This window comes from Falco peregrinus, chromosome 5 (genome assembly GCF_023634155.1).
Source record: "Falco peregrinus isolate bFalPer1 chromosome 5, bFalPer1.pri, whole genome shotgun sequence".
In the NCBI taxonomy this organism is placed as follows: Eukaryota; Metazoa; Chordata; class Aves; order Falconiformes; family Falconidae; genus Falco; species Falco peregrinus.
Window position 1 is genome coordinate 68,996,850 of NC_073725.1, and position 23,482 is coordinate 69,020,331.

The 23,482-nt window shown below is 50.8% G+C and overlaps 2 protein-coding genes and 1 long non-coding RNA gene across 6 annotated transcripts; 1 reads left to right on the top strand and 2 right to left on the bottom strand.

The window, feature by feature from the left end:
- Positions 1 to 357: 357 nt before the first annotated feature.
- NCLN (nicalin) lies at positions 358 to 14,614 on the bottom strand. Of its 4 annotated transcripts, none has more exons than XM_055804745.1 (16): positions 14,362 to 14,613; positions 11,287 to 11,477; positions 10,933 to 11,077; positions 10,260 to 10,354; positions 9,910 to 9,990; positions 9,604 to 9,707; positions 9,077 to 9,165; positions 8,763 to 8,902; positions 8,155 to 8,333; positions 7,855 to 7,942; positions 7,716 to 7,754; positions 7,436 to 7,599; positions 6,721 to 6,774; positions 6,552 to 6,630; positions 5,076 to 5,175; positions 358 to 529 (listed from the first exon to the last, which is right to left on the bottom strand). In XM_055804745.1, the coding sequence occupies exons 1-15, from the start codon at positions 14,540 to 14,542 to the stop codon at positions 5,116 to 5,118; spliced, it is 1,689 nt and encodes a 562-aa protein (XP_055660720.1). In that variant the 5' UTR covers positions 14,543 to 14,613; the 3' UTR covers positions 358 to 529; positions 5,076 to 5,115. The 4 variants fall into 4 exon arrangements, with proteins under 4 accessions (XP_055660720.1, XP_055660719.1, XP_055660721.1 ...); XM_055804744.1 differs by lacking the exon at positions 358 to 529 and adding an exon at positions 759 to 3,076; XM_055804746.1 differs by lacking the exon at positions 358 to 529 and having other exon boundaries at positions 759 to 5,175; positions 7,436 to 7,596; positions 14,362 to 14,614.
- A 465-nt stretch (positions 14,615 to 15,079) lies between these two features.
- Positions 15,080 to 20,331, bottom strand: S1PR4 (sphingosine-1-phosphate receptor 4). The gene is made up of 3 exons (XM_005240871.4): positions 20,148 to 20,331; positions 19,903 to 20,038; positions 15,080 to 18,798 (listed from the first exon to the last, which is right to left on the bottom strand). Exon 3 carries the CDS (start codon positions 18,639 to 18,641, stop codon positions 17,421 to 17,423), a length of 1,221 nt encoding a protein of 406 aa, XP_005240928.1. The 5' UTR covers positions 18,642 to 18,798; positions 19,903 to 20,038; positions 20,148 to 20,331; the 3' UTR covers positions 15,080 to 17,420.
- A 419-nt stretch (positions 20,332 to 20,750) lies between these two features.
- Positions 20,751 to 22,826, top strand: LOC129784506 (uncharacterized). The gene is made up of 2 exons (XR_008747334.1): positions 20,751 to 20,845; positions 21,632 to 22,826. It is a non-coding gene; the product is annotated as an uncharacterized LOC129784506 (long non-coding RNA).
- The last annotated feature ends 656 nt before the right edge of the window (positions 22,827 to 23,482 follow it).

The following is a 23,482-nucleotide window of genomic DNA, read 5'->3' on the forward strand; positions in this document are numbered from 1 at the left end:
CGGGGGGGAGGGACCCGCAGCCGGAGCCCGCACCGAGCCGGGGGAGGGCACCCGGGCTGGAGCACGGGAGGCAGCACCAGAGCCCGCTCCAGCCGCCCCGCCCCGAGCCCGGTAGCGCTCCCCGGCCGGGCGGCAGCACTACGGTTCCGAGGGGGGAGGGGGGGGGGGCACCGGGGTCCCGGGGGGGCTCCCCACCAGGCCTGGCCTCCGCTTGGCCCTGCCGGACCCGGGCTCGCCCTGCCCACCCCACCGAACCGCTCCCCACCGGGCAGCGGGGAAGCCCCGCGTCCATCCCCGCTCCGCACCCACCCCAGTTCCCGCCTCGCCTCATGCTCGGGGCACAGACCTCTCGCAATGTTTACGATTTGAATAAATAGTTTATGAGTGTTCGAAAAGTCATTTGGTCACGACAGAGGCACAACGATCTACCACCAGCATACACCAGGCTGGCTTCTCCGGCAGCTGGTTTTTCACAGGAATGAAGATGCCTTGCATAGAAACTTTTAATTGCTTCAAATCGGCACAAAGCCTGCAAATAAATGGGAATTTGCTCACCTCGAGGTGCTGGAATCTTGCTCAGGGCCTGTCACTGTTTTCTGTCATACTATTTTACTTTTGATTCTATGGAAGGGATGATGTAAGCTCTTCAACACCTGCATTTTCTCCCTTTTTGTGTGTGTGTGTGTCTATTCCTTCAAATAATGTAAGAGGATTCCAAGGGGGTTTGAGCTTCCAGCAGCAAACAGTTTTCCAACAAATCTGTTCATCAAACCTACTCACTCGGTTTATTTTTTCCAAGGGAAAAAGGGATAAACAAATAATGAAATGAAAAATGTTAAAATACTTAAATATTATTACATTTATAGTCAGAAAAATATGTAAATCAACTGCATTGAATTTTCTATTAGCTTTTAAATATTCACCTCAATATACATTTGTTCTTTAGGACACACAACAGATAAATAATTGAGTTAACATCACTAGATAAATCAACTCTTTTTTTTTTTTCCTGAGCTGCAAACATTCCAGATTATAACTTTGAAGTTGCTGTCCAATAACTACAAATGGAAACTAAACAGATCGAAGTGAGCGAGCAGGAGCCTACGCTTGAGTACCCAGAGGCCCAATTTACTGAGAGATACAGTAGCATCCTCATCATTTCAGAGCAGTAAATCACGATTCTTAAATGCAAAACCCAGCTTAGCCACAGGGCGCAGAAGCCCGGCATTTTGTCTTGTGCTATGAACAAGAAAGCCACATGATTTCAAACAAACAGCCCAAAACCAAGCCCCACAATTCTGGGCACCTGTGGTTTTAAGCATCGGAATAGATTGTGGTGCCTCCTCCAGCCACAGACAGTGGGGTACCTAGTTCCATTTTGGCTTCAGGGTCTTTCCTCTTAGCGCTGAGTACACCAGGGTGGAGTTCATATTGCACAGTAGTACTGATTTTGTAACCTATTTTATAATGTAATTTTCTCTTCTTTGGGAGATCACCTACAACAGTCCACACTCCTCACATACAATCCCCATTAGTGCCTGTGTGGGTGGGAGTGGACAGAAGGAATGAACAGCTTCAGTGCTTAAACCCTGTTGGAAAACCAGGTTTTTGGGAGCTGCAGACTTCAACAGCAACCAGGACAACAGATAAAGGCAGACAGATAACCAAGAAAATTGTTTTATGGCCAGAAGCATCAGCTGCTAGCCATTTGTGTATATGCGGACATACGCTTTCCATGCATCTTCCTTCCAGGTCAGGCAAACTCCTGATAAAAAGGACAGGTAAAACCACAGGGGCAACAAGAATGAGCTCTGCAGAACTCTTCTGCAGTGTTGTGGAGAACTTATTTTACCAGAACAGCTGCTGGGTTTCTGCTTTTGCGTGTTGTATTGGTGACAGAATTGCTCAGATACACTGCAGTACGGATCAGCACCATTTTTCTTGGGTTTTTTTCAAAATAGCAGAATAGCAGGATCTATTTACAAGCTTCTCTGTCAGCTTCCCAAAAACAGCAATGTGGGAACTAAGTTCACTCCCAGGACGGGCACTCTGCTCCAGCTATGAGAAAGTTGGAATTTTACTATCTCAGATTTGAATAGATGATGTTTCAGTGCACATACACTTTGATCAAATGCATAAACCCCGATCTGTAGTAAAAACTACTTTCTGTGGCAGCCAGCTAAAGGAACACAAAAAGCATCTCATCAGATAAGACAAATTACCTTGGTGTGGGAGAGATGGAGGTACTATCCCAACTGCTCTTCAGGTTTAGGCACTCTCCTCATTTACCTCTAATCTACCTTTCTTCCTTCAGGGAGCGTTAACAGCTTATTGTTGAGACCACAAAGAGCTGAAGTGTTTGCTTTGATGCTACAACCTTGACAGAGACATAGCTGCAACCACACTGGGTGGCCTCGGTGGAAGTTTTTGACTCCAAGCAGGAAGACCAAAGGCTGACAGTCTCTACTGCAAGGAAGAACGCTCTGAGCCTGTTCTGTTCTCCCTTGCCCACTACTTGTAGATTTTTATATGCATCAAGTCAAGCTGCAGCAGATTACTAATAATTTTGTTTCTTCTATTTTGCTCAGTAATGGAATTTCATTAAGACTGGTTAAGTAACCGGCTGGATGGGAGGGAACACCCCCCCTGCTCCAAGTATAACACACTAGAAATGTATGATGCAGCTGGAGTCCTCTGAAACTACCTCCAGGTATCCAGAACCTACAGAGAAGTTCTTCAGAGAGCCACTGTACTGTGCATGTTCTGAACCCACAAATCCAGAGCGTGCACCTTCCCACAGCACAACACACGTAGCCTCGAAGGCCAGAGCATAAAAAGCCAGTAGAAAACAACCAAGGCTCATCTTCCAGCCGCTCCGGCAATTTCTGAATTCATTCTAAATTCATTTGGCAGAGGAGTGTCACAAACACTTAATGCATGTAGAGACACGTATTTTAAAGAAGCGCTGGAAAGATCAGAAGGCAGCAAGTTTCCCTATAGGGCTGATACTTCGGGAGTGCTTGGTACTGTGCCACCTGCCGATATTACAGCAATCCACTGACATCAGCATGCTTTCCTGGAAAATAAGACCCTTCAAAGAACAAGTTGCTACACATTTAAAGTAGCAGAAAGCACACATCACGGGGTAAGGGTACTCCAAGAAGGAGACTACAGTGAAACAAAGAAAGATGAATGGAAATCAGCGCTGTGGTCCCCATCCAAAGGACAAGGACCGCGACTGGCCACAATCCCTTTTTTAACATGTGCACACACACCAGCTGGGGCGAGGACAAGGATGCAGAGCTTGAATTTTCTTTGCCTACAGAAAAAGGGGGATGCTTTCACTCAAATCCACAGGAGCTTTTCAGCCTCTGTAGAAGATGCTATTTCAAATACAAGTAGTCATTTTAAAAAAAAAGGTAGTCACCATGGCCTGTGAAGAGACCTCATGCGCTTCAAACAAATTACAGAAAGGACTCTAACATCGTTGAGTGGCAGGACAGTAGTATTCAATCAGGACATCTTCTAGAACTACAACTAGCCTAGGACTTGTAGTCAGTATCTTGATGTATTTTCCAGAAGAACTTGAGGGCAAACGGGCCCAGAATGGGCACTCAGCTCTCACCAGAAAGTGGTGACAAGTAATCCTGCTTACCTCGGATGGTGCAATTCAGGAAAGATTTAAGATGAGGACGATACTTGAGCAACTGGTTACCTGGCCCTCCCAATGTTTGCACAACACTGGCAACTATTCTGGGCAAATACACAGCTCTTTCCAGCCAGAAACATCAGCAAACTAAAAATAAGGCTTACTCAAGGATAAAACTAACAAAGAGCACGTGTTTCAAGATACACTCTCTTAGGTACAGTTCTAGAAACAGCCATGTTTAAAATGACATTCATAAAACTTCATTTTTTTGTTTTGTTTTGCTTTTTAATGGCTACATGACCTGCCTCCCTTCATACATAATGGGGGCAGTGCATGAAAGGACAGCAACAAGCACTTTGGGAATTTCTCATATGTGCAGGCCAGGAACAGTGTTTCAGATATAGCAGAGCTGAAAAATGTGAAATGAGACCCTGAGATGCAGGTGAACGTGGGAAAACACCCCAAAATCCAGAACCCATCTGGAAGTGAAAACTGAGGAATGAAGATGGAAGGGATTACAGACCAGAGCTTAGCAGGAGCTGGGCTGCTCTTGCTATTAATGTAACCAGTTCATTTAAATAACATGGAACAGCACAGAACACGATTCTGCAGCAGCTGGGGCTGTAGAACACCCTTTAAAAACCAAGCAAGAATTTAGCACAGAGTGGTGGCAGCCGTGAACTGTCCCAAGGACCATAAACCGTAAAGAGAAATCAAGTCCACAGCAGAACAAATCCCCTGATAGAGACAGGAGAGAACCTGACCTGGCAAGAACCCTAATTAGCAAAGTACCCGTTTTATCAATCTTTCCTCATTCTGTCAAGGACAGTTGAGCCCATTTACAGTGCACCTCCTAAAAGGGAATGAGTTATTGCACAGTATAAACAAAATGCACAAGATGCTTGCTGCAGACACTGCTTGCTCAACACAGCCTCCTACAGCTAGGCAGTGAACTTAAGGAAGAGGTGCCATAAGAAAACATGCTAATAGTATTCTCTTTAATTTGCATGTGCACTTTTTTTTGTTTCTTTTAAACAACTGCTCTGAGTCCTTGTTTGCTGGGTAGAGATAGCACAACGTTCTACTTTTGTAGTTTCAGTTTCCAAGTTGGCTGAATGGCACACGTCCATGGAGGTGCTGGACTTGGTTTTACACTCATAGAAGCTGCTCAGAATCAGCCGTTCAGTGTTTAAACAACCTGCAGGAACTACTGAAGTCTCTGAGCCTTTCCCTCACCAAAAAGCAAAGGAAAGCAGACACGGTGCAAGTCAGGGGAAGAAGGTGAAGAAAAACACTTAAAAGGTGCACAATAATTAAAATTTCATTTTCTTTCTGCCTTCTTCCCCTCTATAGAGTATCAAAGGGGAGACAGAGGAAGAGAAACAGCAGGATTCAATGGAAGGCAGAAGGTTCCTGATGGGCTCACCGATGGCTCAGTGCTGCTGTGTGGGTGACGAGTCGCTGCTTCACTGCTGCTTGTTTTTAAGGGATAATCTCTGTATCATCTTGTAAAGCAGACCAAAGTGCTGGAAACAGAAGGAAAATAAGTAACCACAAGTCCGTGACTGTGTTCTACACAGAGAGAAAACTTACTAGAAGGCTCAAAACAATGCTAACATGCAAATGCAATACCTTGTTTGGATCATCCACTAACACTCTCATCCTGAAGACAGAGTGAGTGGGACTTGGTGAATTAGGAGGAATTATCATAATGAAGCTAGTCACTTGAAGTTGTACAGAAGGTTACGGCTTACAAAAGTGTTTGTGCAGGCCTCCCATTGTGAAGATGCAAACACTTGTTAAAGATTTTACATTTTCTGATGCAATTCTGTTTCTTCTGAAGGGGAAGAGAAAGCTTCAGATTTCAGCACCTGCATGATACTGGTCACTACATAAACACTCTTGCTAGCAGTTTCAGGAATGTAAAAATTAACCAGGTAAACACAGAGATTCCCAGTAGTTCACTATCCTTTCACTGGAATTCTATTTTACTGTTTCACCAGAGACCTAGAAATTCACTTAATTCCTCTCTTGATTCTGCTTTGATTAATAGTATTTTGATTTGATAACAGCAACTTCAGATATTTGACAGATCTAACAACATCCAGGCTTCAGATAATTTGTAATAACAAACGTAATGAAGGTATCTGACAGAAATAAAAAATATGTTTTCCCTCCTGTTTACGTTGCTACATTGGATTTTTAAATGCTTGTTTCACCAAACAAATAATAAATACAAATAACATTAAAAGATCAAAATCCAGATTTACCTAAAACACTTCCCCTTTCATTCATGTTCTTCGGAGAACCCCGCCAGGATTAGAAGCCTAGCTTGCAGTGGCTTTGTTAGCATTTAAACAAACCCACTAAATTTAAGCTGGCTGGCCAAGGCATGGAGTATCCCATTTCCAGGAGCATGGACACAGGGTGGAATTTATGGTTTGTGGAAAAAGAAAAAAAAAAAAAATAAAATCAAACCAAACCCCTGAAGATGCATTTCTAAGCTGCATCCCAGGTTCAGACACTGGAAGGATCTCCTAACACTCCTAACAAGCTGCAAAGCTTTAACATTATGGCAGATTTTAGTCACCTTGAGAAATTTCAGTCTGAAGCTGTTACAGCGCCAAAATAGTTTAAAAAGTGAGTTGCACGAGTCCTTGACAAAGAGAAGGAGCTCTGTAAAATAGTTTTGCACTAGAATGGCGAGAGAGTGCCTTCAGCACAGCCAAGTGAGATACTCCAAAACATACACATCAAAACGGCCAAAATTTTGGATTACTACTTTTAGAGCGGGGTGGCATTATCATTCCAGCTTTGGCGCTGGGACTGTGTGACTACCAGTTACTGCAAGCTAACGTGATTTCTGAGGGAAACGATACGACTCCTGCTTCTCTACTCTTACCTGCACTGCAACATAGGCAACACCAAGGTAGGCTGCGATACAGACAGCCAGAAGCAGGTCAAAGATCGCTGGCTTGACCCTGCCATAAAGAAAGAGCACATGAAATTGCTACAGCAGATAGTGCTACAGGGTGAGACAATAGCCCAACACGTCCAAGGGAATTCCATACCTGTACGCATTCATCACCTGTTTCAGCTGGTCATAGAAAACAAACTCGGGGTCCCTGTGAAAAAAAGAAATTCTTCAGGTTGTATTACACTTCTTGACACTGCAGTAAAGGACAGCCCAGACCTCTACTCCCAAAGAGTTCATCCAGCCAGAGACAGGTAAGCATGGCCATCTCGCATACAGGTTTTGAACAGATTTAACTGTCAAGTCTGTCTTTTCCTACATTCAGGAGCTTAAGGATACAATTCAGAACACATGCTGCTCAGTGGTCTCAGAGGAGGCAGATGAAAGACAAGTCACTGGGTTCATTAAACTGCCTCAACAGAAGCAGGTTAGATGGGACGGAACTGCCTTTTTGCAATTAATGAAAGCTTTCTAGGAGACTGTGGTTTTTTCCTGCATTTCAGAGAGAAGCAGCACTTGGAGTGGGAAGGGTGGAATCAAAACAGTGAAAAAAGAAGCTCTTCAGACAGAGGGAGCCGTTGAGACTTGTTACTGTGCTGTGAGGAATGATAAAGAGCTTTCTCTGGGAGAACAGAGAGCATGAACCAAAACTAACAGGAGAGGAAAAAAAAAAAAAAAAAAAAGAAAAAAAGAGCAATCACTTCCAGCTACACGCCAAGAAGCCAGAAAAGCTGCAGCTCAGAGACAAAAGCCATCGGAGGGGGGAGCGCCAGTTTGCATGCCCTGGCTGGTTTCTGCATCTCTCTTCTTACCGTTTGTCTGCCTTTACGTGATGCTGTTTGACATCCTTCAGGTAGCGACCCATATAATATTCTAAGGTGTTGAGGAAGGTGCTGTCTTTATCAATCAGCTGGGCAGCCCTGGGCTGACTGCTCAGCCAATCCATCACTGATTCTAGTTGCTCCTGCTGGATCTGCTGCAGAAAAATATCACCAAAGCAAAGGAGTCAACCACACATATGCTGAGACCAGACCTCTCTCCCAGGCTCTTGATTCCTTCTTCCCACAAGTTACAAAAATGCACTGTGCTCACCATCTGATCCGTGAAGATCTGCAGATCTGCAGGTGCTCCCTGCAAGGGAAAAAAAAACAAACAACCCAGGCTACTAGTGAGAGCAAGCTTGGATGGGCAGGACAAATCTGGCTAGCACTGCGTAACAGGCAGCTCTTACCTTGTCTGTTAGGTTGTAGATGACCCTCGTCAAAGCCTCAGCAATGATCCTAGTATTCCTGGTTAGTGCCTTAGTGTCTATTCGTGCCCTAAAGCAAAAGAGAGGATTATGGACTTGTCAATGGAATATCAGCTTCCTCCAGAAACCACCCTTTTTCATTGCAGCCAGCATAAGCCTGAATCCAGAGCCCAGCTCCCAGCATCTCTTCATTCATCCTCTGACCATCAGAATAGCATAACCAGTCATGAGGCCAATTTGTGTTTACGGGCTGGATTTCAGCTGCAGCCTAAGGCCTCTAACCTCCTATCCATGATGCTGTTGCGTAGGCTGTCCCGGTGGCTCTCCAGGTGTGAGATTGTGAAGGCTGGCAAGCGTCGGATTGCAAAACGCTCGTGCTCCCATGCCAGCATGTCCTCAGCCAAGTTTATCTTCTTGTGCACCATGGAAAACTTCACCTCTGGGAACTGGCTGGCAACAACCTGAGGGAAAGGACAAGCCATCCAGGGTGTCATGCTGCCCACTGCATAGACCCACCTACCCAGTCCACCTAGACCCAATTTTTTTGTGTTCCAGAAAGTAAATATACTTCCACCTGTAAGGTGAAGTTTCTGCCATTAAAAAGCTGTTTTAATGTCAAAAAGAGATGTTTTAACATCACTACAGGACAGCTGTTGCAAGCAATAAGCCATAAGGAAGTGCAGTGGAAAATGCAACAGATCTAGTCTGCTTCATTTGGGACTGCAGCACGAGGATTTGCCTGCACTGCAAATCAAGTGACCATAAACACCACATTAAGTATTTCAATGACACACCCTTTCTTCACATCTTCCTTCCTTCCTCTCTTGGAGAGCTGCAGCTCCCCCATACTAAGTCCCAAGTTCCCTTCCACCTAAACCACTTTTCATTACCATTTCCAGTTCCCTCAGAAACGCGTGCTGCAAGGTCCCCTCCTTGGGAGGCTTTGAGACATGGAGATGAAGGCTATTGCCTCGGCCCAGGGTATCAAGGCAGAGAACAAACGCTACATTGTCCTGAAGCAGGCTGGAATCTGAAAGAGAAAAATCCAAACCTATATTGCTATGTTTTGCGCTGGTATTTCCATGCCAGAAAAGCAAGGCCCACACAAGGAGATTCTCACAGGAGGGCTGATACAGTTAAGTGTCTCTTGTATTTAACAGAGGCTTTGCCACAGAACATGCTAGAACGGCAGCCCCTTACTCACCAGTGTGGTCCAAATTGTCTTCCAGCCACCGCTTGGTTCCTTGATAATTAAACTTGCCACCTCCAGATGCAAAGAACAGCAAGTTATACCTGCCCATCAAAGAAGACAGAGAAGTGTTAGCATGCTGCAACCCATGGCTACAGAACTCCGTTACTCAGCGGTGGAGGTGCGGTGGAATCACAACAGCTAGCACCTGACGTTCAAGGCAAACTGTCCATCAACAAACACTTTTTATGTGCCACAAACTAAGGTGATGGGAGGACAGAGTAAAAGGGGGAGTTCCCAGTGCTTGAGGATGGAATCTACTTTCCACATCATTCCCTTCACTTGTCCCCAAGCTTGAGCAGAGCTCTGGCAAAGAAACCAAAGAAAGGAGCTTGGCCATTAACAGCAGCTGTACTTGGAGGGAAACAAACAGAGCAAAAAATGTAAAGGGCTGCTTGTAACATTCTACAGGTCTGGAGCAAAAGTCCTTCTTATCTGATCTCAGCTACACACATTCAACCAAGAACAGGGCAGTTTCTTACCCGGCATGGGTACGTCTGTAGGTGTAGAGGCGGGAGAACAGCCTAGCTAGTTCCAGTAGCACTGAGATACCACTGCCATTGGAGTCAGCACCGTGCGACAGCCACTGTGGAATGAAGTGGGACAGAGACAAGATGACAGCCCTACACTTACTCTCACATACCAGAACAGCCTTCAAGACGGCACACCACCATGCTCCTCCGCTTATGACTGTCCCACGTCTTTAAGGCCAAAAAAACCCATTGGAGCAGAGGCCACATGGGAGAAAAAGACAGGAATAGAGAGCTGCAGGAAGCCAGAATACTCACTGGAGCCACTCCAAAAGAATCATAGTGGGCAACTATCACAACAGTGGGCAGGTCTTCTCCACCCAGCCCTGTTAGCCTTCCCTGCAGAGAAAAAAAAAAAAAAAAAGAAATCAGTGTCACTCTGCATGGCCTCTTGTGTGCCTGTGCAAAGGCAGCCTGACTTCTACATGCCAACTGAGCCTGCAGTGCTCTCAGCTCTGAGGACTTAGATACTTACCTAGCTGGGCCTCCCTCAACTTACCCTATCAGTCCAAATGTCTGATGAGGTCCCAATTAAAGAAAGCATCCCATCAGTGCTGCCAGTTTGATTCCACATACAACTCACCAGTTTGAATCCATATACAACTCACCTCCACGCTGGGTATGAGCCAGTCATTGATAGCTTTGCTTTGAGCCCCACTGGTCACCATCTGGAAGCCGTTGGCAGTTGCCGTGTGCAGCAGAACTAGAATCGGAAAAGAATAAGTATACCTGGGAAAGCTTTATCCCTGTATTTCCCTTGCTAACTGAGCTTGGAGAGACCAGCTTTAAACCAATTAAGCCCTCTCACTTGTCACTTGTGTTTATGCATTGACATGGAATCCTGGTGACCATGCATTTTCTTTCTATCCTAAAATCCCAGTATTTTGAGCTGGCTAAACCAGAAGCTTTTCTCCAACAGCCAGCTCAGTCAGATAGTAAAGTTATTTACAGGGGAATACATGGAAGCACTGGACAGACTTGGAGTTAGACAGAAAGCTTCAGCTTCTACCAACACAGTGTAGTCACTTAACATCTTCAGTGTTGTTTTTAACCTGAATTTTGCTTTCTATCTTACTTGCAACAGTGTGAAGCTGAGAACTCAACTCCATGCAACTGTATTTCCAAATATAGTCAAGTAATACTCTCTTTTATATTGTGTTTTTCTTCCATTAAATCTCAAACCACTTTAACAAAGTGATGCCTGAGACACAGCAGACTGCTCACAGATGGAGGACAGGGCCTGTCTTCCTCTAAACCTTTCCTCAACTTGTTAGAACTCACCTTCTGCAGCTGAGGCAGAACCCTGTGATGCAGAAGCAGCCCTTGTTTGTTCATAGATAGACAGCAGCTCTTCATCTTCCACTGCAAAGTAGACTGGCACAATGGTTTCCATAGCAAGCATTTCTGGCTCTATCTCCATAAATTGCTGAGGATTTAAGTGAGAGACAAACTTAGCCTCTGTTAAACATGCAAGCGTGTAGACAAAAATTAACAATCAAAGCAGAGATAAAAAGGTAAGTTTTAAAAATAGAATCTGATTTATTGTGCATTATGACAGGAGCTTTCAGTCCTGCAGCTCCTCTCTCCCTCTCAATTACATCTCCCATCAGAAGAGAAAGGGAACTTTTTCTTTACCCTTACAACATCCTGTGGGACAGAAGAGATAGACCGCGGCAAGATGATGACCACAGCACCAGCTGACTGGCGGAGAGCCTTCTGGTACTGCTCATAGGAGAAATCCACCAGCCGCATCATGACGCAGCGGCGGCTCAGGACATCTGCTTCTACAGTGCGGGCTTCTGTGTTAAGCACTGCGCTCCTGGTGCCTGTGAGGAGAGAGCAGCAAGAGGGTTTTTTTTGTAAGTGATTTCATCGTATCCCCTTTGTTTGAGCTTAGCTCCTTCTCAGAACAGTCTTGGTGACAGTCTGAGGAACTTCAGAGCAGCCAGGACCTGCAGAAAGCTAAGTTCATCTCTTCTCCCTCATCCAACAAGGAAGAGAGGTCTGTCGTTTTTCTTTGCATCCATCAGAGCAACATCTGTGCAGTCATGTCCTGCCAGAGTCCTCTTACTCCAGCACTACACAGCTTTGACCATCTTCCCGTCTTCCTCCCCACCACAACCACACAGGCTACCTGTTTGCTCACCTGCACCAGCACCTGCAGACAGAAATACATCTGGAGAAAGTGGGGCCCCTTGCTGTGCAGCCTACCGCAGCCTCCAGCTGCAGGAGCATGTCCACAAGCAGAAGATGCAAGCTGTGCAGAACCACTTTGTGAAAGGACACAAGGCAACCCCATGTCCATCCAAAGGTCTGTTCTAGCTCACCCACTGGGATATTTCTGTGGCTGAGAAAATTACAAATGAGCAGGCTGCTTCTAACTGCTGCTCTCTCCTGCTCTCAGTTGCTGCATATTAAATCCCCCACATGAAAATGCAATTCTTTGGGAGAACAGCAGTCTGGAGACTTGCCAGCAGCTTCAGCATTCTCTAAGAGAGGACCACAAGGACATCTTTTATAAACAGAGACATTCAAATCCACCTTGCAATTTGCAATGCTCCAAATCCAATTTCTTCTTCTGTAACTGTGGCACCTACATTGAAGAGCTCGTCACACTGGGTCCCCATGCAGCCAGGGAAGGAGCACGGTGCTCCAGAAGGCATCTCAGCCTATGCCAGATAGGAGTGTTGCTAAAGGTCAGATTTAAACCTGGCTTAACTCTGACATCAGTCTGGTCTCGCCAAAGGTCAAATCACCTAAAGAAAACTTCCACTACATAGTGTAAGCGATGGTCATACACTCATCCATGGAGTTAAGGCATGACCTAAATTATCCACGTAAAGCTCCTACACTGTGTAACAAAATAATATTAACAGCAGGCCGCCCCCCAATCTGAGAACAATCCATAAGGAGGATAATCTCTCCACTATTCCCAAAACAATTATGTGTAAACATAGCACAACGTGGATTCAAAATTCTGCTCCCAGCACAGCCCTCTGACATCTAAGCAGATCAGACCCTTCTCTGACAGCACAGCAAGACAAGTTGATTTTCTGTAGTTTCTCTACAGAAAACTGTTTAATAATCATTCATTTACAATCTAAAGAACTCTATTCTAACAATATTGGAGGAAGTCCAAATTTATTCTTAAATTGCTCTGTGACTGAGGTTGACAAAAAAACTCTTCAACCCATGGCCAGAAAAGGCTCAGCAGCAATTGCTATTTGGTCTTTTTGGGAAAGAATATGAGAAACTGGAACAACAAACAGCTTTTATCTTGAAGGACATCTGGTCTCAGAACACATATGGAACAGGAACATCAGCTACCCAAAGGGGCTGGGCAAGGAACAAAGAAAACACACAATCCACCATACTAAAAGGCTCCAGAAAAAGAAACAGCATGAAAAGTTAATTGCAAGCATCTTAAAAAACAATGTGTGGTTTTCCAGAGTTCGCAGAATACTCCAAAATATGTTGCGAGCACTTGGCTAGAGAGAACACTCAGGCAATCAAAGTCAAAGCCAGCTGAAATACATGCCTGCTGCCCCCGTTAAGCCTGCCAACAGAGATTTATCACTACATGAGAAAAGAGAGAGCTTAATACCCCCATAAGATAGCCCACCTCGGACCTAGTCAGGTTCTCAACACAGAGGTCTCAAGCTGCAGACACATTTTGAGAAACTGTAATGGAAGGAACCCAGAAATAACCTCAGATATTCAGAAGCCACCAGTAGCACCCATAGTATTTACAAAGCGTGCTGGCATAGCTGGCATTTCATAACTTCTAGTGATGCTTGGTCTTATGAAGATCTGAAAGATCTAGAGATGGAGTCTTATGGACAGTACTGCATCAGTGTGGGGCTGTAATGCCAGACTGTTCATATAAGCCTGAAACTCAGGCCACAAAACAGCAGCAAGAGTCACTTGCGGACAGAACACATGCCCTGATCTGCAATAACGTATTCATGGAGGGCTCTGAAACAGCTCTTGATTTTGCGTTAGCGAGTACAGGGGGGTGGCGGAGGCTAAGGTTTACAACACTTCAATGATTTGCAGAACAGGTTGTTTTTCTGACTCAAAGAAAGGTGTTGCACAATCAGCAGCCTGGAAGAACAGAAGAGAGGAACAGGAGGTCAGTCGTAACATAACAGAAAGGACTCCCAAATGGAGACACTGGAGCAACAGCCACTGTAACTGAAACCAACGATGCTGAAGAGCGAAGAAGAATCAACCTGTCAACAGAGGAGTCAAAGGCAGAAGAACAAAACTGAGCTCACGACCAAGTTCCCCTGTACACAAGAGAGCTGCAGCCAGACTCCTTGAGCCACTGGGAGCTCAGCCCACTGACAGGAGCTTGCAAGGACACAGTAGGGTCCTTGGCCACCTCTAAGTCAGCACGGGGGAGCCCTCGGCACCCTCCTGCTCGTGCCGAGGCTGGGCAGTAACAGCCAGCGGAGGGGGCCCGTCCGCGGCCTCCCTTAGGTCTGGGCCCGGCTGCAGCCTCCCCGGGCCCTGCCGCAGCCTCCCCTGGACCGGCTCGCCCTTCCCGGGCAGCCCGCAGCTTTGCGGCCTACCCGGGGCTCCCGCCCGGAGCCGGGGCTCTCCCCAGGCCCCCACCACCCCTCCGAAGGGGTTCGCCCTCCCGGAGGGCCGAGGCCTGGTGCAGGCCGGTGGCCGAGCCGAGCCCGGCCGGGCCGCGCAGTCTCTCACCGTAGGGCTGCCCGCCCAGCTCGTACTGCTGCATGCGGTAGACCGTGAACTCGTGAGCGGCCTCGGCGGCGGGCGGCGGGCCCAGGAGCAGCAGCACGGCGGGCACGAAGAGCAGGAAGCTGAGCGGCAGGCATGAGGCCTTCAGCACCGACTCCAACACCTCGCCCGCCTCCTCCAGCATCGCCGCGGCCCCGGCCCCGCCGCTGCGGCCTGCTCCACCGGCACGCACGGCACGCGCGGCGCGCACCGCCCGCGGGCCGCCGGGAGCTGTAGTGCGGACGCCGCCGCAAGGGGCGCTGGGAGCTGTAGTGCGGACGCCGCCGCAAGGGGCGCTGGGAGCTGTAGTCGCGGCCTGGCCTGCTGGGGGCGCTGCGCCGCCCGGCTGCTGCTGCCGGGCCGGGCCTGTGCCGCACCCGTCGAGCCGGCGGCCTTCCTGTGCCCGGGCACTGCGGATGGGGCCCGGCGGAGCCACCTCACACATGTGGCCCAGGCGGCGGAGATGCCTGGTGCCGGTGCGTGTGCAAGGCAGAGCACAGCACCTCCCCGGGCCGAGGCGGAGCGTGGGGCTCCCGCTGCCCTGGGCTTGCAGGGAGTGTGTGCAGGCCACCCGGGTAGGGGGCAGGCAGTGGCCAGGACCCGGGCGGCCTGTCCCTGGGTGGCAGCAGAGCGTGGGACCCACCAGCCAAGAAGATCAAATCGTACCACATGAGCCGGCGGCTCCCGTATCGCCTGGGTTTATTGCAAAACAAATGGGCCAGGAGCTCAGCGCCTCCGGCGGAGCGGCCGCACCAGCAGGTTCTGTCAGTGGGAGCTTCTCCCCGCTGCCACGGTGGCTTTGGCCTCCTTGGGTGGTGAGAGGAGGCACTCGGGTGCTGCTGCGATTTTTCCCGTGGTTGGGCAATGGAAGAGCAGGACTCTGAGGCCCGAGCTGGCCGTGCCCCGTGAGCCCCACTGGGTCTCAGAGCCAGGCAGCAATGGGGCTGTGGTGAGGACAGAACAGTCCTCTCGGTAGCAGGGCTGAAGCCTGGCCCTGATGAGCTTCTGCAGCCTGCAGGCCTGGCATGTGGGTGTCACCGTGCCCCCCGCCTCCCCTTCCCTGTGCCAGCAGGCATCCTGCATTTTCTGTTGGGTCCTTGGGAGCTGCTGGTGCAGCCTGGCCTCTGTCATGGCCCCGGCCCTGGTGCAAAGGTCTCCAAGCCCTGCAAAAGCCCTCACTGTCCCCAGCCAGCCTTGCCCCGGGGGGGGTCCCCCCACCAACCTCAGGCAGCACATCTATCTGCCTGCCCATAGAAACATCCATTTCTGCTGCCAGCTGCATCCAAGCACAACTTGGCAGCCTCTTAAGCTTCCTGCCTGTGAAGTTGCAGCAACTTGGGATCTCTCCACTACTTCACAGAAAACAGACAGCAAACTAACAGGGCCAGAGGCTGCAGCCAGGCAGTTACTGGCCTGCAAGCTCAGGGGAAAGAAGGCATGATGGCATTTGGAGAGGTCAGGGCAGCAGTGCTCAGCCCTGGGGCAGCAGAGAGAATCTGTATGAGTGCTGTGAGCCCAGGGCTCCGGGGGTCCTCGGGTACCTTCTGGGCTGTTGATGCTGTGCAGCTCACAGGGAGGTGGAGACCCTCAGAACATTTCCCTGGCTGAGCACGGGCAACCCTCTTCTTCAGATGTGGTAGCACTTAGAGCATATGCTAGGACCAGACCTTTCTTTCAGACCTTAGGATCAGACCTCCATTCTGCTCCTGTTCCTCAGCTGTGCTGAACTTCAGAAGGGCTTGGGGCAGGCTCCACCCTGCTCCTGCCTCCAGGTGCTGACTGTTCCAGACCATTTAAGTGATTCTTGCAAATCTGTTCTGTTGCAAACAGTGTTTTGGGGAAGGTTTCTGGAAGGATTCACCCTTTTTGTCCCAAAGAGGAAGAGGAAACAAAAAATTTCTGCTGCATCTGTTCAGGTGTGAGCCAAACCCCACCAGAGACAATAGAATGCAAAGCCATCTACAGGCTGCTGCTCAGCCTTTCAGTGCCCACCACATTGGGTGTCACCCCCTGTGTGGGGACCTTAGAACAGGGCAGATTTGCTGGAGCGTGACCCACCTCTCTGACAGGCCCCAGCGCTGTGAACCCTCTGCTGTACAGGCACGTTACCTGCGGGGTTCAGCCAGATGGGAGCAGGTAGCTCTGCCGTGCAGGGTGGCACCAGCCTCTGCGGTCACTGTGGGTCCCTCCTTCTGCCCGTGGTGGTGCTAGGGCTGTCACTGCAGGTGCAGCCCCATGCCCTGAAGCACAGCAGTGCTCTTACTTCTTGCTGCCAGGCTGTAAGCACTGTCACAGCATTTGCCCAGGCACGGTGCCCAGCTTCTGTGCTCCAGTGAGGGGTTGGGCTATTGCTGCAGCCTTCTGCCTTCCTGCGGCTGGTTTGTGCTGCACTAAGGGGGGCACTCAGTTCCTGGCCAGGGGCCTCTGAGCTGCCCCACAGCTGCACACACTTGTACTTGCAAACCCAGTTGTTCTTGACTCCCTGGCAAGACATCAAGCCTGCATCTTTTCCCACCAGCTGTGCCCATCGCAGCAGTTCCAGAAGGCTGCAGCTGCAGGAGAAGACTCAAGGACAGCCTCTAGCCCTGCATGACATGCAGTGGCAGCACTGCCAGCCCAGCCTGATTCCAAGGGTTTGAGGGGCGGTCTGGCTGGGGATACCTACCCTGTTTGTCACTGTGCCCTGGGACACAATACCCTCATCTAGGCAGGTACAGCATCTATATACATGCACACACAGAGCAGGGACCACATATAACCCAGGCACAGCAGTTGTCTCAGCAGAGCATCAGTCCCATCGTGTGCTCGTATCCTTCACTCCCACCCTAGGAGCAATGTCTGTCCCTGTGCTGAAGCAACATCCCAGTCTGAAGGGACTGGAGAGCCTGGCCACGGTTGACAACTAGGGTGGGACTGCGCCTGGTCAGCTTGAGCTGCATGTGGGCTACAGTTTTGCCAGGCCAGGACCAGCAGCATGAGGTCCTGGTGGTCTGTCTGGCATCTCTTGCTCTCCCCATGGCCTCTCAGAAGCTGGGGAGATTGCTCATCATGCTGGAGTTGCTGGAGAGTGGTGCTCTGGGCCGGCTGTTCAGCACTGCAGAGCTGCGGAAGCTCTCCCGGTAGTGCAGTGAGCTCTCGGTGGATGAGCCGGAGTTGATGTCTGTGATGACCAAGCAGTTCCCAGGCTTGCAAAGCCCGACCCTGACACAGCAGCAGCACAGCAGGCTTCCCACGGCACGGCGCACCTCCACGCTCCGGAGGGAGTAAATGATGGGGTTAACACCTGAGTTAACCATGGCCAGAGCCAAGGTCCAGTCCAAGCTGTGGAGGTGCTTGCAGGTCTGAGTCTCACAGAAGACATCAAAGAGCAACAGGACAAAGAGGGGGCTCCAGCAGATGATGAAGGCACCCAGGATCATCAACACAGTCTTGAGCAAGCGCAGGGACCGTTTGCGGCTGTGCCGAGATGTGGTTTGCTTAGAACTGGCCTGGACCAGCTGGAAGATGGAGATGTAGAGGCCGATGATCCCCAGGAGGATGATGCTGAACATGACTACAGAGAAGAGGATGTAGTTCTTGGAGTAGAGAGGAAGGAGGACAGAGCAGGCATTGAAGTCACACAAGCAGTTCCAGCCCAGCAGTGGAAGCAGTCCAATGACGAAGGCCAGCAGCCAACAGGAGACGATCAAGCTGCGCAAGCGCAGCGTCTTGCTGGCTTCATTCTCAGCAATCGGCCTTACCATGGCACTGTAGCGCTCGATGGCAGTCACAAGCAAGCTGAAGGTGGAGGCAGCCAGTGCAATAAAGAGGATGCCTTCCCGCAGGAACCAGAGCTGAGGTGAAAGCTGGAAGGTCTTCTTGCCCGAGAGGCAGAGATTAGAAAGGTAGGCAATTCCTGCGAGCAGGTCGCTCACAGTGATGCTGGCAATGCAGGAGTAGACCCAGCGGCGGGCTCGCAGACACCGCAAGATGGCCAGCAGCACAAGCAGGTTCTCCAGGATGATGACGCAGCTGATGATGGCAAAGGTTGTGCGGATAAGACCCATGCCTTCATCCCCAGACTGCCGGTTGGTCAGCTTGCCTGTGAAGTTGTAGTGCTGCAGGATGATGTTCGTATTCCTCATGGCAGCCAGCTGCAGGCAGGAAAGTTTCCTGTCGAGCAGGTCGAGTCTGAGCTCAGGGTATTGAGCAGAGCCCAGTGGAAGGGAGCGATTCACCAGCCAGCTCAGGTCTGGACCATCCATCTTCTGAGCCTAGGTCAGCAGCCAAGGGTTGAGGTGGGGGTTGGAGCAGAGCAGACCCTCTGTTTGAGGGCTGGAGCAGCTGTGTGTGTGCTCCACTGGAGCAGCTCCACCCAGTGTGGAGATGAGAGTTAGAGCCGTGTCTGCCAGCCCTACGGCACTGAAAGAGCAAGGGTAGAGGAGGGTGAGGCGTTTTGTAAGTCCACATATGAGCATGGGCTTCCTGTTGTTTACTAAAGTTTCCTGTTGTGAGCTAGAGCATTGACATCGTTTCTAGCAGCTGTCAGCATTTCTCAGTAAGGGGCTTGGCTATTCTCAACTTTCTTGTGGTTGTGAAGGTGGGACATGAATGAAATAATGTCAGGCCCCCCTTTGAGTCAGGGCAGCCTGAGTCGAATGGGGTAACATCTCCCACCTTGATGGGTAGGGTTTGTTGGGCTGGACAAAGCCAAGCGCTAGTCAGGAGCACCCAGACAGCCTGAGCCACTGAAGTGCTTGGCCTTTTGTGGCGTGAAATTCACCCCTGGGCCTGGCAGAGAGCAACTGCCTCTTCATCAGCTGCCCTGCGCACTACCTGTGCCCAAATACATCCTTCTCCAGGAGGAAATTCCATGCTGTCACCCCTCTGGGCCCAGCTCCTGCCAGGCTTTCAGGACACATCCATTCAAGCCCTGCCCTGTCCATGCAGCACGTCCAGGCACCCTGGGGGCTGGATCTTCCTTGGCATTTTTCACTTGCCTGTGCTGCCATCCAGCCTGGGATCTCTCCACTCATCATGCAGGGGATGGACTCCCAGCACAGCTCCCTGCTTGCCGCGCTGACAGAAGAAATCACAGCTCTTTGCTCTCAACCTGGCAACCTCTCCATGCCTTTGTGCCAGCCTGGAGCGAGCGCACAGGTGAAGGCAGCAAGCACTGGAATCTGGGGCTCAGCTCTACCCAGTTTGAAGGAAACCAGCTGGTCAGAGCCCTGCACGTGCCCCTCCACCTACAGCTCTCCCCGCCCCTGCCAGGGACCGCTCAGGACCTTCCCAGCGTCTAGGTCACAGACAGGGAAACAGAGGAACGAAGCTTCTGCCTCTTGCCTGGCATTGCAGAAAGCGCAAGGGGCTGCACCGGGGCCAGACACTGGGAATCCTAATGCAATTGCAATGTTCACATCTGTCATTGACAGGGGAATACCCTGTGTCTGCAAAACGACTGGGGAGAAAGTCTTGCAAGGTGCCATTCCCACCCACCACTGTGGAATTTGGTTTCTGACTCACCTGTCACGAGTGGTCCGAGGCTCCTGCTGCTGGAGGGCGTTTGGCAGCCACCAGTGCTCTCCCACTGCTCGTCTGTGGCCAAGCACACAGTAGGTAGTGGGGAGGGCTCCTTGTGCAAAACAAGTGAGACTTCTACCTACCAACGTGGAAAAAGGGAAGTTACAACATCAACCACATTTCTATGCAGGATGGACCCCACCCAAAACAGCTTGCAAAGAGGCCCAGAGAGAAGAAAGACAGAGCACCTTTTAACTCAGGATCAGAGCAGAAGCTGTGCCCTGCTTTCTGCTTTCACCTGTGTGCTCGCTCCAGGCTGGCACAAAGGCATGGAGAAGTCACCAGGTTGAGAGCAAAGAGCTGTGATTCCTTCTATCAGCGCGGCAAGCAGGGAGCTGTGCTGGGAGTCCATCCCCTGCTTGATGAGTGGAGAGATCCCAGGCTGGATGGCAGCACAGGCAAGTGAAAAATGCCAAGGAAGTTCCAGCTGCAGGAAGCCACGTGCAAGCCAGAGTGGTTCTCATCACAAGCTGAGGGCTCCATCCTCCCCATTCACCCCTTTTCGGGTGGCGGTTTGAGCTTTTCTATCAGCAGAGTGGAAAGACGCTCATGCTGATAAAGTCAGCAGATGACCCCAAGACTGAAGGAGTAGAAATCAGCAGGAAGGCTGGGCCGTGAGTGCAGCTCAGCCTGGAGATGAGTGCAAGGCTGCACATTCAGCACAGAGAGCGCACACCCAAGTGGGCTGGGCAGATGCTCCTGGCAGAGCACTGGAATCAAAAGTCAACGCGATTCTTGCACATCACCCCTGTGTTATCCTTGCTTTGGGATGAGCCTCCAGCTGATGTGTCTACTCAGAGCTGGTGGGGTGTCCCGAAAAGATCAGAGGTTGAAGAAACTTGCCTTGTCAGGGGCCCTAAGTGATTTCTCCAATAGCTGGCAGCATGTGAGTAGTGTCAGGAAAGACAGAGGTGAGAGGGACGAGCTCTTTGTCAGGGAGATCTGCAGAGGCTGCGCGGCAGGAGGGCTTGAGGCCGATGAGCAACTGGGCCAGCTCAACACGCTCACCCATGGGGGACCAGTAAAATATCAGAGGCTCTTCCTAAAGCCCGTTCCACAAGCACATCAGGTGCTACCTGAAAGGCAGGCCTGATTATTTCACCAAGAGCTGCTCCAGTGAGACAAAACCTTGTTCCTTGCTCTGTCCTAGCACCCTGCGTGTTTGGCCTTTCCATAGCGGAGAGGACTTGGGGGGTACCTCTGAGGCCCGCTGCAGGACATTGCAGGGGGGGGCTCGGCTCTGGGAAGCTGCCTGAGCTGTGTCTGTGTCCCAAGCCATGCTGCTGCCCTTCCAGCACCCTCTCCCCTCTGCCCCCAGCACCCTGCTGAGCTCCCCGCCACGTGGCAACCGTACACCTCAAACCCTGCTCCCATCTCACGGCTGTGCCCGCAGCCAGGGGGACTCTGGCTGGCAGCCCCGTGTCACCCCAGAGCCCAGGCAGGGGGTCCCCAGCTCGGTGGCGGGGGGCAAGCAGGGCTCCCCCTCAGCCCACACGAGAAGTTCCTGTTGTTCTGCAGCAGCTCCCCATTGCTATCTGCTCAAACTCAGGCTGAGCTTTATCTTGGTACTTCTCCTTTGCTGTCATTTCAGTTCAGATGTACTTTCTTTGAAATGAAGGGGGGTAGGGGAGGGACACCCCATCCTGCAACGTTTCTCATCTCTTTCCTTCAGATCAAGACCACAATCTGCTTGAAGCTGCATCATCACTGATGGCTGCTGGGCTTGGGTGGACCAGGGGAGCTGCACCCCCTGAACCCTCTGCCAGAGCTGTGCCCATCGCAGGTGTCCTCAGGTGCTGGGATGAGGCGCCTTAGCAGCAGAAGCCCTGGAACCCTCCTCCAGGAAGGCAAAAGCACCTTGGCCCCAGGGGGAAGGGTTCGGCTGCAGCAGGGGGTGCCCAGAGAGGAGCAGGGCAGAGGCAGCCGCTGGCACGGCCAGTCACTCCTGCCTCGGGACTACCCGCTCCTGGCGGAGCACCCAGCTCCAGACGGTGGGGGGCCACAAGCAGCTGCAGGGGAAAGACAGCAAGCTACAAATGCGAGATAAAATATCAATGCTTTCTGTTGAGGTTTTCCTGCTGTGCTGCTGCACAGTCCTGATTAATACTTATATTTTCAGACATTCTGATTAAAAAAAAGTCCCTGGGTGAAGCTCTGTGGAGAGCTCTGGTGAGCCTGGCCAGGCAACCCGCAGGCTGGCTCCTGGGCAGCTGGCATCCCCATCTCTGCCCCGCAAGACTCCTTCCCCACCCCTGCACCCACCCATCCTGCCCCAGCTGTGTGGCCCCAGCATCAGCCAAAGCATCCTTTCGCCCACAGGTGTTTTTCTGCTCCAGGAAGGGTGGAGTTGTGCTGGTTTAAAAATGACTGATCGCTCCTGGTCGTTCCTTGGTTGCATTTGCTAGCTTTGGTCTCTCCCACTGCGGAGCAGCAAGCAGGCATCTGTCCAGTGGGACATCCTGATCCCCAGCGTGGTAGGATGCTTCTGGCGCCAGAGGAGCTGGGAAGAGCCAGCAAAACCCCGCTGGCTGACACCAGAGCCTGGGGACCTGGCCTTTCGCAGTGCTCAGAGGATTGTCCCAGGCACAGTTGGTGTGCCTGGGTAGTCAGTTCATTGAAATGGAGCGGTGGTGGTGGTGGGTCTCTAGGAAGTTGGCAGTGCATCTCTGGATTTGAAGAAAAACAAGAAGAGAGTCTCACTATCGTCTCCTTTAGACCACATTAATGACCTTAAATGGCAATGTTTTGTTATTTTTTTTTCTTCAAGTGGCTTTTCTTTGGAAACTCGCATTTCCTCAATGCAAAAACATTAAACAGAAAGCAAACAGCTTTATAAAATGCCTTGTGTCCCCCCCAAAAAAGCCCCACAGATAATATCAAACACATCACCAGTGGGCCAGCCCAGACCCTGTCTCCCATGGTGTCACACCTTTCCCTCCTTTGCGACAAGTTTGAGATTTTGACCTTTAGGCTGATGTGCAGCGAAAGGCACCGGGCACTGCCCGCGCTCAGCACCTGTAGGACAGGAGCTCTGGAGGCGTTCCTCCCTCAGCACCCCTCCGGAGTGAGCACGCCACAAATGCAAACTCTTGAGTCTTGCTTCGTCTTTCGAGCGTGGCGTTTTGTGCGGCTCCTAAGAGCCACCGGCAATTGCCAAGGAAGGATCCCTCCTTCCCTCTGTCTGGAGTTTGGCCTGGGTAGCTCCGCGGGGCTGGTAAAGCTGGACCAGTTCAGTCCCTGGTCTCCACACGCCATGCCCAGCACTGGTGCCTGGGACAAGCTCAGCTTTCCCCTAGCATCTTCTGCCTTGGGACCATGTCTCTGGTGAGCAGACCTGTCCCCAGCAGGGAAGGAGCTGCACGATACCCCTGCCACCCCCACTCAGCATGGCATGGGCAGCCATGGTCAGCGTGGCATCACCAGGGCCGTGATGCTGCTCCAGAGAGCTGGCTGGAGCCTCTGGCCTGGGGTCCCCTGTGCAGGACCCATAACACCCCCTATGTGAGCTCATTGATGCGGCTTT